This window comes from Aedes albopictus, chromosome 1 (assembly GCF_035046485.1).
Source record: "Aedes albopictus strain Foshan chromosome 1, AalbF5, whole genome shotgun sequence".
Taxonomy (NCBI): domain Eukaryota; kingdom Metazoa; phylum Arthropoda; class Insecta; order Diptera; family Culicidae; genus Aedes; species Aedes albopictus.
The window spans coordinates 218,427,898-218,440,302 of NC_085136.1; the positions used below are offsets into that span (position 1 = coordinate 218,427,898).

General features: G+C 41.0%; 1 protein-coding gene across 1 annotated transcript in view; it reads left to right on the top strand.

Annotated features, from left to right (window-relative positions):
* The first annotated feature begins 3,216 nt into the window (after nucleotides 1-3,216).
* The window catches only part of LOC109400045 (protein roadkill), a 194,803-nt gene continuing 185,614 nt past the window's right edge, over nucleotides 3,217-12,405 (top strand). Inside the window, exon 1 of the mRNA XM_062846264.1 lies at nucleotides 3,217-5,576. Coding sequence (XP_062702248.1) covers nucleotides 5,563-5,576 — 14 coding nt within the window. The 5' untranslated portion in view covers nucleotides 3,217-5,562. The remainder of the gene's footprint in view (nucleotides 5,577-12,405) is intronic.

Genomic DNA, 12,405 nt, shown 5'->3' on the forward strand with positions numbered 1-12,405 from the left:
ATCTTGTACAGGTACCCCGGTATCCCTAGACGCAAGAGCGCATCGGCAATAGCAGACCAGCTGGCGCTATTGAACGCATTCCTTACATCCAGAGTCACTACCGCACAGAAACGAATTCCCCTCCTCTTAGGCTCGAGTTCATTCTCGGCGGTTTTTGTAACTGACAAGATAACGTCTACGGTGGACCTCCCCCCGGAAGCCGCACTGGTTACTCGAAAGACCATTTTCGCCCTCGGTGAACCTCAACATACTATTGAGGATGATCTTTAAATACGAGCACCTTCTCCACCGTGTCTATCAAGCGTATTGGTCTATATGCCGACGGGTCTCCGGGTGGTTTCCCCGCCTTTGGAAATAGTACCAGGCTCTGCCTCTTCCAAACTTCTGGGAAAACTCCCTCGTCCAGGCATTTCTGCATAGCAGACCTGAACATCTCGGGAGCCTCTGCAATAGCTACTTTTAAGGCCAGGTTCGGAACTCCGTCCGGACCTGAGGCCTTACTTACGCTAAGGGACTTTGCTATCCCCGCAAGTTCCACATCGGTAACCCTCTCCTCATCGCCAGCCCCAGTCCCCGGCTGTCCTACGAATCGAGGCCAAAGACTTGGATCATGACGCGGTAAAGCACCTCGATGATCCCTTCAAACATCTCTGGAAATGGCTCTGTAAAAGCCATTACATCTCTCGTCTTGGCCATTACGATCCTGTAGGCATCGCCCCATGGATTCACACTGGCACTCTGACAGAGACCCTCGAAGCAGGCCTTTTTGCTTGCCCTTATCTCGGTCTTCAGCGCGGCTTTTGCAGCGGTGGACACTATCGTCTACCCTACCCTTGCTTCTATCCTAACTTTCTACCCGATGCTCTCGCGTGCGACCATGCCTAGGCGAGTCCACCCCAGAAATGGAAGACCACCGGCTTACTGGTAGACCGACGCGATTGCGGACCTGAGCCGCGTCTGCCTACGGGCTTGACGGCGGATGCCAGCGAATACGATCTGAGGAAGAGCGGAACGAACAAATATATATTGATATTATATGGTGAAGGGTTGGAGTAGAGGGTGCGGTAGAAAGTCGGATAATGGTTAGGATCGAGGTTAAAGTAAAGGGTTGGTCAGACGGTAGGGTTGAGGATTACGATAGACCGTAGGGTAGAGGGTTAAGGTAGAGAGCAAGGAAGACGATTAGGTAGAGAGTAGTGTGGAAGGTAGAGAGCAAGGAAGACGATTAGGCAGAGAGTAGTGTGGAAGGTAGGGTAGAGGGTTAGGTTGAAAAAATGAGATGAGATGAGATTTTCTCAATATAGGGGAAATTACGTATTTTCGGCAGTTTTGTTCTCTTCGTCATGGGTTTTTTTTGAAACCTGTTGATCTGGGAGTTGGCCTCAAATCCTTCCCAACCAAGTTAAGTTATATGTATGCCCAAATTTCAGGCAATTCGGCCCACAAAAACCCCCCATGACGAAGAGAACAAACCTGCCGATAATACCCTTAGTCACCCTACCTTCAGGAATTCTTTCCGGTTTTTCTTCAGGTATTCCTCTCGAGATTCTTCCTATGATTTGTTCCAGGATTCTACCAGATTTACCTTCCGGAACTTCCTAATGGGACCTCTTTTTTGAGGAAGCTTTTTAGAGATTTCTGCTGGGATTGCTTTGGAATAACATGAAAGGATTCTTTTTGGTATTCTAGTCGGTATTTCTTGCTGGAATTACTTCAAAAATTTCATCCAAGATTTCGTAAAGGATCCCTTTACAGATTCCTGCTGGAATTCCTTCAGGGATTCCTCCCAAAAAAGCACATAAAAGAATTTAAACACTGAATTTTTTTCAGCAGTGATTGTTTAAGATAATCGTGCCGGAATTCCTGATGGGATTCTTCAAATAAATTTTCCGGAGTTTTTCAGGGATTTAGTCAATGATTTCTTCCGGGATTTTTCTTTATGATTCTTTCAGCGATTCTTGCTCAGTTTCCAGCCGGGATTCCTGTCATGATTCCTCTAAGGATTCCATCAGATTTTTTTCAGATCAGATATTTTCTACGGGATTTCTTCAGAAATTAATTCGGGGATTTCTGCCGAGATATATTCAGAGAGTCCTAGTGGAACTCTTATAGATATACGTGTTGGAATTCCTGCTGGTATTCCTTGAAAGATTCTCCCCGGGATTTTTTCAATGATTCTTCTCGGGATTTATCCCGGGATTTCTCCAGATTATTTATCCACCCGGCATTTCTTCTGTCATTCTTTCAGGGATTCCTACTGAGCTTCCAGCCGAGATCCCTCTCAGGATTATTTCAGATATTCATCCCAGAATTCCAGATATTCATCCCAGAACCCTCTCGGGTATCCTTCAGGGATTCCTGCCGAGATAGCTTTAGTAAATCTTGAAAAGATTTTTTTTTCAAGTGCTCTGTTCCGGGATTTCGTAAAGGACTTCTTTAGGTGTTCCTGGTAGGATTGCTTCAGGGATTCTCGTATCTTTGGAAATGATAGATCCTGATAAACTTTCAAAGATTCCTTCAGGGAATCTTGGCAGAATTCTTTTAGTTATTCATGCCAAGCTTGTAGGACCCCTTAAAAGATTATTTCTAGTTTTTCTTTGGCATTCTTCAAGGAAGTTCTTTAATAATTCACTTCCGGGATTTCTTCTATTAATCTTTCAGGGATTCCTGTCTGGAATTCTTCCGTGATTTTCCTAAAGATTCCTTCAAGGATTCGGTACGGGATTACGTCAGGAATTTTTTCTGTAATTTCCAGGAATTCCTCCCGGGATTTGTACAGGGAATCTTCTTCCAGCGCGAGTTAGAGCTCATTAGTGGGAGAGTAAGGGAAAAAATAGAGAAACAGAGAGAAATAGGCTAGTGTTAAAATTCCTAACATAGACCCTAGTTGGGATACAGTCAGTTTTGATTTTCGGAATTTACTGCCTTTACAATATCTTTACATTATCGACTTGGCAACCATGCCGAGAGCAGAAGTGCATATAGCATGAATTGAGAGTTCCAAAGGAGAATCGTTCTCTTTCCGAAATGAAAATTTCAGTGAAAATGCATCAACAACAACAACAGTTGCTGGCTTACCAAGCATGGATTGGAACACCCTTGCAATGAATGCACTGTAATGGATGGAAAACCTCAACCAACCAATCTCCGCCGCAACTGCAACTGAGACATTGAGGAGAGTATCGCATTAAAGAGCGAGAGAGCTCTCGCCGCTCCGTGGGTCCAGTTCCCCTACGGTCCCAGTCGCCAATAGTTGCGTGTACGGTGAAGAAGTGTATCGTGCGCTCCAATGCTGCTACACCGCTTGGAATAAACCCGATTTCACACACATCCCCCGCTTCGCCCCCGGCGCATTTTACAGCACCCCAACAACGCTTGCTCGATTGCTCTAGTTTTTTGTTTTGCGCTTGTTCGGTTTGCCCAATATTGGTCGGAGGAAAGCCTTTTCCTTCTGTTGCTGCCCGCCGCCGGTGCATTTGCGAATATCTGCTTGCGCGGAGAGTAGAAAGGGTGTGCACAACTCGGTTGCAGTTCTTCGCTGTGCTCGTCAACTGTCGTCGTCGTCGTCGAATCGGCTGCTGAAATTGAAACTCCGATCCCGGCCTTTCAAGGGCAATCGAGAACACAAAATACGCAGCAGCAGCTATCTATGACTTTGTTTGCGGGTGAGAATACGGGAATCCGTAGGTGGATGTGTTACACGCATTGTTCGCTTACAATATACGTTGAAAACATCAATCGGATCAAAGTGCTTTCTAACCTTGACTTCGACAGCGTTACGAGAGTCTTTGCGTTGACCTTACGGTGTTCAAACTGAGAGCATCACGGTGTTCACTAGGGGTGTCCAAGACAGTGTTGATTCGTTGTTCAATTTGTTAAACTCTGTGAAGCACGTGCGCGTGTGGTTGCAAACCGTTCACGATTCGGGGTTCGTGAGTATTGTGCCAAACAAACTCGCAAAGCGTGTTCAGAAGGTATCGATATCAACGACAAACAAAACAGTGTAAAGACCACGACTACGACAACGACGACGTCGACAGCCCAATGACATATCTTGAATGTCAAGTGATCACCATCAACAACGAGTGGACCAGTTCAGCTGTATTGTTGTGAGCGCGGTCGAGAAGAGGGAGCACGAGAAGTGTGCGAGAGTCAGCGAAGAGTATAGGAAGAATTAATTACGGAAGAACCTTGGGAACCACTCAGGCAATCAAATCAAGAGTAGGTCTGCCTGTGTAGAGGCGCGTGCGAGAGGGTGTGCGAGTGGATTGTGCGTTAGATGTGTTGGTGAACCAATACCGATACTTACTTGAGCACCTCGACGTGTGTTGCCGTGGCATGCTGTCCGAGATAAAGGCAGATGTACTTGAAATGCTAACGAAAACATTGTTATGATACACTGCGCTGCTGTTGGGGAAAAACTAGTTGCCGCCGTTGCAGTCATGAGCTATGCTACCGTATCGTGCCAGAAACATCAGCCTCAATGATAAGCCCTTCGGATAAGTCCTCGCTCTCGGTGTGTAGTGTCTGTGCTGCGCGCTGATGTATTATGCCCTTGCCGAGTGTGTTAGTTTGTTGTAGCAATGACCAGTAATCACTCCATTTGATGTTGTTGTTTTTTCGAAACGGTCGTTACGTGCGGAAGATTACGACAAGTAAACACCGGAGCGGAGAAGAGATATTCCAACTGATAAAGAAACCTTGAAGTGGTGGGTGGGTTCCGACGATTCGATACCGTTTTGCTTTTTGGCAAGTGCACAAGAACGCACTCCTAGTAGTGGCTCGGTTACATACTTGTGTGTGCGAATGTGTGCATGGAAAATTACCCAGTCTGTGCTAAATTGAATCGATTTCTATCATACTTTGCTGACCAAAGTCGCCGTAAATAGATTAGAAAGGAGTGCTATCTGTATATGATCTGCCTGTGCGCGCAGCTATCGTTCGAAGAAAAAAAAAAGGTCCAAAAGAGAAAGGAGAGAAGATTGGAAAATCGTTTCTGTGAAAGTGAAGTCATAGAGCTAGGCAGTGAAACGAAGCGAAGAAAGAGTAAGATATAGAAGAGAGCCTATTCAAAATAGATGGAAGTGAAATTTAATTGCAAAAAAGTTGTAAAAGATTAAAACCAGCAGCGAAAATTTTGCAGACGGCGAGCAATTTCCTGGGAAAGAAGAAAATACCTTGCGGCGCTGAGCTGATAAGCTGAAGTCACGTCCATGACTACCCGGTGGTGTCGTGCCAAGTTTGCCAAACAAAGTCTGACAAAAAATTAAAACAAGGACAATTTGTTGCACGTCGCAGACTTCCAGCGTAACCGAAAACAGAAGCAGAAAAAGTACGCAACAGCCTTGCAGTGGAGCAGCTGTCTGTATAACTTCAGAAAGTAAAAAAAAAAAAACAGCACCAACTTGTTTTCCGTTGTAGCCGCCGTCGCAGTTGTCTCCGTCGCCGTCGATTCCTTTGGCTGAATTTCCACTTTTTCTTCGCTTTCGGAACCGGGTTTCAACAAAACTAGCCACCGTGGATACCATATCGTTGCCCCTCGGTGGATTATCACATGTTAGGATGGCTCTAGCGAGGTGAGTTTTGCACGTTTTGCACGTTTCAGCCTTCTAGCAATAGGATAAAAAATAAAAACGATTATTCATTACTGTCTCTGAAAGGAAGTTATTTTTTTTATCAACATCTCACATTTTGGCAATGACATGGATTTACCCGAAAAATTGAGCTTGACCGTACGATTTGTACTTAGTTGCTATTCCGTGATTGACCAGAGCAATCAGAATTGCACTAGGAACTAACGAACGGAACTTGAGATTGGCTTTACCGTCTTCAAAGTACATCTTTTCGAATTCCAAATATTGGGTAACCATTATAATTTGGACTCCCATATATTTTGGACCCCCTGGGTCGTATCATCATAACTTTCACAGATTTAATGAAGCGATGACGGATAGTGGAAGCTTTTACCAACATCATCATTATGTGTAAGACTCTCTGAATATGTTTGATTTTAGCATAAATTCAAACTAATGTCCTCTAGGGGCCCAAAACTCGACCGTTACCCTAATTATCACAATAACGGCGCCGGTCACGCCCTAGACGGGTTTGGTGATCTAGTGGCTAGCACTTCTGATTTGTATGCAGAAGGTCCTGGGTTCAATCCCTGATCTGTACCTCTCCTCCTACTTTGCATCTTTCTATTATATACTTTCTTTTTTCTCTAAACAAATAAAATATATACAACTCATGTATATTGACATGTTCATCGAAAAAGACGCGGTTTGATATGTCGCATGCATGGGTTTATTTCATTTTTATATTTGGCCACTTCCGGCGCAACACCTGGAACCGGTTCCGGATCACTACTGGTTCCGATATGTTTTGAGAATATTTTCCTGCTTACTGTTCATCAGGATATCAAAAAAAGCCACTATTTGATATGTCGCATGCATAGCTTTGATTAACTTTTATACTTGGCCCCATCCAACGGGACACTGGAACCGGTTCCGAAACACAACCGGTTCAGATATGGTCTGAGCCTATTGTCTTGCTTACCGTTCATCTGGTTTTCAAAAAAGCCGCGGTTTGATATGTCGCATGCATAGCTTTGATTAACTTTTATACTTGGCCCCATCCAACGGGACACTGGAACCGGTTCCGAAACACAACCGGTTCAGATATGGTCTGAGACCATTTTCCTGCTTACCATTCATCAAGTTATCGAAAATGCCGTTGTTTGATGTGTCGCATGCATGGGTTTGGAGCGTTTTCATATCTTGCCCCTTCCTGGGGTACCGGTCCGGAACACCTAAATGGCCATAACTCCGGAACGGCTGGACCGATTCGAACCATTTTCATTAGGAAACAATGGGACCAGATTCCGCGTCGAATGAACCGTCGGTCATTAAAATCGGTTGAGGTTTACTGCCAAAAAGTGATGTGAGTTTTTTTGTACACATACACACATACACACATACATACACACACACATACACACATTGTTCATAGCCATCGCTAGAACAGAAACGGATTGAAAATGTCGTTTCCCTTCCTTCCAAACTTTCAAAACAGTCTGAACCTATCAGATAACCCCTACGAGGTATGCAATCGAGCGAGCTGTGCTGCACATCTTCAGAATAATAAAAAAAACACTATCGCTTTACGCCTTGCATCCACGCACTAATGTGTGAGCCCTCTGTCAACCATATCCCACCAATATACCGACATCCACATGAACTTGCGCAGACGCAGAGATATATTCGGTCTGATGTGGATACAAACGATTGCAATCATCACTTCCCTCCCCTTCCCCACATTGACTTGCAACCTGATGTGGCAGGCGCCATTGTCACATAACAATATAAAAACACCAACACTCAAACACTGAAGATGCCTGCAGGTCCTTGGCGGATATCTCATTGGTTCCTTGTGTAAGTGTAGCTGGTCTGGCGATATTGGAGTAGCGTCTACGAGCGGTCAATCAAGCTCAAGCTCAACGGCGCCGGCCACGCCTTTTCAGCTATCGGGGAAGGAAAGGAATGTTAGTTGGCCGTACGATGCTACTAGATACCGATATCACCTCGGCATCCTCACGGTTGTTACAGGGAAGAGTTTTAGTTGGCGGGAAAGGATCATAAGTTACATCATAATCAGGATTCACATTTGGCAAGTGACGCATTTAAAATTATGCGATATTTTGACGAAAACAGATCGAGGCAACGCCGATGAAATATTTTCATGAATTCCAAAACGAAATGAAAACAGATTTCACAAGAAGTTTATGTTGACACTTGTGACGTCGTACATTGCAATGTTTGTTGAATAAATACAGAAACATTGTTACTCAAGGAGGAGTATTGATTTCAAGTTTCACAATAAAACAATAGCATCCCGAGCAGAAGGGAATACCTTTCAAATACCATGCGAAGAGCAATATGTACCCTAATACCCATAATTGTTGTTGCTGCGTTTTTTCTACGAAACTTTACGAGAACATCACAATAACAGATAGAAATATTAGCTCAGAGTTTGGTATTGATGTAGTATTTGTTGGTTTAGCAGTAAAGTAACCTAAGAAAATGATTTGCTATTACATCATGAAGTCATCGAATAAATGAACATCTCAATAACAATATACTTGTTATTCAATACCTTTTGGATAACAAATACAGCAGCTGAAATGTTACCCGACTAGAAAATTATATCAAGTTTGTAACATATTGTGTTATGATGTTATACAAGTTTTCAATAACGTATTATGTTATAAACTAGGTGCAGGATGATGTTAAAATATCTAAAATTGTAACAAAAAGTACTCTGGTGTAATCAAGAAAGTAACTTATTGCGTTATGAACAGATCAAAATTATAACAAAACGTGATATAAATCTTAGCTTAAAAATAACTAGTTTCTATCATAATTTGATACAACTGTGTTACAATGCTATTTCAATACCAAAGAATCGAAACTTAGTATATTACAATGAGTTATAATCAGATTTTTTAACATAATGTGATATAATTGTGTTATAATATTTATGTACACCAAATGTTTTTAACAGAAGTATAACACAATAAGTTATAAATATCAGGTTTAGTTAGAAAAATGTTACATTTTTGTTAGAAACTTCTAGTCGGGTAGGTATTCATTATTGAAATAACAAAACTAATTATTTTCTAGGTGTTATTTACACAAAATTATGATATATGTTTTTGTTATTTTGCCTCTCATTGCCACCTTATGAAGTGCACATTAAGGTATGGTAGTATTTAAGATAAATACCTTGATATGTTATTCACTTGTTATTCTTTTCTGCTCGGGATGGAAGGAACTCACCAATTGATATGTATTGATTGGAACTGTTATCGTTTGAAAATCATAACTCGTTCTGTTAGTTTCGCCTTTACCAAAAAATTGCTTCGAAGAAGAAGTCATGAAACAGTACAAAGTACACTATCTGTTCGATGTTATCACCATATAGGGTAAGTGTTCCAATTATAACTACAGTACCGTAAACTGGGGTGTAGTTGATCAGTGCGTGAACCTGATCACTCAATTATCCGCGGACATCGACTTTCAAGGAAGCAACAGTTATATTTTAACCATTCGCAATCCAATGACGTAACATTAGAATGGAATGGTAACTTCCTTAAAAGTCGATATCCGTGGGAAATTGAATGATCAGGTTCACCCCACTGATCAACTACACCCCAGTTTATGGCCCCTCAAATTGGCCATAGTTGATTTTCAACCTTTGGCAATGCAAATCCACATAAAATACATACATGGGTATAGAGCTAATGGTTACCTGGGGTAGTATTTACTAGAAGTGTTCAGTACTTAATCCCCCTGAATTTCTACCACTATTTCTTCTTTATATACTTCAACAGTTTTCTCTCGGAGTTGTTCTTCGAGTTTATCAAAGGCTTTTCATGGAGTTTCGCAGAGTTTTTTAATTGCCTGTTTTTTCCAGGAGTTTTTCCCTAAGATTCCATCAAGAGATTTTTCCGGTTTTGCTCCTAGAATTTCTTCCAGTATTCCAGCCGGAATTTTCCGTGAAAGCTCTGGAGAAATACTACTCGGGATTTCTTCCAGAATATTTTTCGATAAGCTGTCAGAGTTTCTCGCTAGATTTCTTCCGATTTTTTTAATGTATCCATAGTTCCTTCAGGATTTTCTCTTAGTGATTTTCCAGGATGGGTTTCCAACAGTTTTTCTTGGGATTTGGCGAGATTCTTGCAGAATATCTTTCAGAGATTTCTTCGTGGGATTTCCAATAGAGGAATGTCCCTAATATCTCTTCCTGGCTTTACTCCTGGAGTTTTTTTTCCCGAGATGTTTCAGTTTTTCTCAGGATTTCTCAGGAAGTTCCTATCAAAATCTTTCAAATGGATCTTCACGGAGTTTTTTGGGAACACCCAGAATCCCTGGGTCATTTCCGTTAGGAACTGCGGGAAGAACTCTGACAGTAATCCTAGAAAAACAAAACTCTTAAAAATCACACGGAGAAATCCTGGAAACAATTATGGGGAATAGCCTTGAAAACCTCTGAAAGAAATAACGGGTAGAGCGTTATGAAATAGAAAATATCTGTAATTACTCCAGAGATAATCCCAAAAGGAATTCCGAAAAAAAAAACGTACAAATGATCTTGGGAGTATGTTCAGGATACATCCTGAAACACTCTGAGAAACATCCCAAGAAAAACACCGGAAGGAATCTTCTAAAAAAAATCTGGAGAGAAACTCCACGAGAAATCCAATGTGAACTTTCATGAAGTATCCCGGGTGAAATTTATGTAAAAAATCCAAGAGAAACTCTGAAAGAAAGTCCACAGGAATTTGTTGAAAAAATTACAGGAGTATTTTTTAAAGAAATCCCACGAGGGATACCGGAAGCAATGCAACAGTGCTTACCAAACTGTGCGTAGCGGCGCCCTGGTGCGCCGTGAACCTTTCAACTTGTACATCAGAGATTTTTTTTATAAAGTGTCTACGGTGAAACCAAGATGATTTTTGAAATCTAACAAATATTGAAATTATCGTTGAAAAATTGTTTTAAAACAAATTAAGTTTTCCAAATTTTCTCTGGATTCTAAAACTTGATATAAAAAGTGTTTCACGATATTGCCTTTGAAATTTTGAAGTGAAAGTTGTGTTAAAATTAAAAATAATGGTTAAAACTTTGGTGCGCCGCGACATTTTTGGAAATTCCGAAAGGCGCCGCGATAGCAGAAAGTTTAGGAACCTCTGCAATACAGTAAACACCTCTGGAAGAAAGCCCGGGTGAAACTCCAGCAGAAGTTCATGAAAAAGTACTACAGAAACTGTGGAAGAAATAAAACGAAGAGCTCCTGGAGAAATCCCGAAAGGAACACCTAAAAGAATAAAAAAAAAATTCAATAAAAATCCCGAGAAAAAAAATCGCGACGACATTTGGGAACTATCCTAAGAGAAAGTCCTGTAGAGATCCCGAGAGAAATCCCATGAAAATTGCTTTGGGTAAAACACAGGAGAAACCTCCGTGAAAAACCTGGGAGGGACTGTGGGTGCAATATCGGGATAGCTTTTTACAAAAAAAAAATCTGGAAAGAAATTCTGCAGAATCCCCGTAAAAAAATCCGAGAAAAACCGGTCATAATTCAGTAATACTAGAAGATTCTCAAAAGAGATCCCGGAAAAAAAATGTTTGTATCTTGGAAAAATGCCGATAAAATCCGGGAGAACCTTCGGGATGAATTCAAGTAGGAATACTAAGAAACAGGTCCAATAGGTATTCAGAAGGAACCCTTGCGGATTTTTTTCTTTTGACTGTCCGCTATTTTTACCATCCTATCGTCTATCGAATGCCGTTTCCGCTTTAGACGCTTTCTAAGTTGATTATAAGGCTTATAAATAAAAGTTCTTGCAAGGACTTGGTCAGCTCTGTGAAGATGAGGGGGTCTATGTTATTGCAGATAGTAGCGAAATCTTCAATGGCATACTCATCTTTTCTATTCGTGCTATGCTATGCCATGCTAGATATTTTAGAAATTTCATCTGTGTACGTTTGACAGGCTATTAGAGGATCATTTCATGTCCATTTTATCTTATATTTCGAAGTTTCACTGTATATGATCTTATATTTTGGTGTTCAGCTGAAATGTTATCAGATTCGTGTAAATATTATCGGTACGTCAAAAGTATTTTAATGTTTTTGTTTACGAAGAGATTATTATTTATTATTTATTTATTTATTTGTATTCATGTAACGTAAGGAAATCCCCTTCTTAAATGTTACACTCTGGTGAAACTAGGCTTTTTGACGATTAATTTACAACTAATTCAAGTTTCTGATTTTATTTTTCTAATACTATTATTGCATGTGTTCGAGTTCCTCTAACAGACCCCTTTTAAAGCTGTTTAAACTAGTAGATGATTTAAGAGTTGACGACAATCGATTCCAAAGTGAAATGCCTCTCGTGAACAACGAGTCACCATAGTAAGAAGTTGAATGCTGAGGTACAATCAATCTCATAGTTCTAGTGTTTCTGAAAAACTGCAGTTTATTGTGTAAGTAAGGAGGCTCTTTTGTCTTGATAATTTTAAACATTTGTATGCATGTTCTGAAAGCATAAAATTTTGAAAATGTACAACCTATCAACGTTTTTTGGAATTGAGAAACACTAGAGTATCTCGACAAATTATACACATATCTTATGCATGAATTTAGTGCAACTCTCAATTTATTGAGCGATGCAGCGGATGCATTACAGTAAACGAATTCTCCGTAGATGAAATGAGGGAGTATCAAAGACTTGAAGAGTTTAATTTTCGTTGTAGGTTCAAAGTGCCTGCTCACCATGTTCAGCCGTTTGAGAGAACCATATATCTTACCACACTGGGCATTGATAAAAGCATCCCATGAC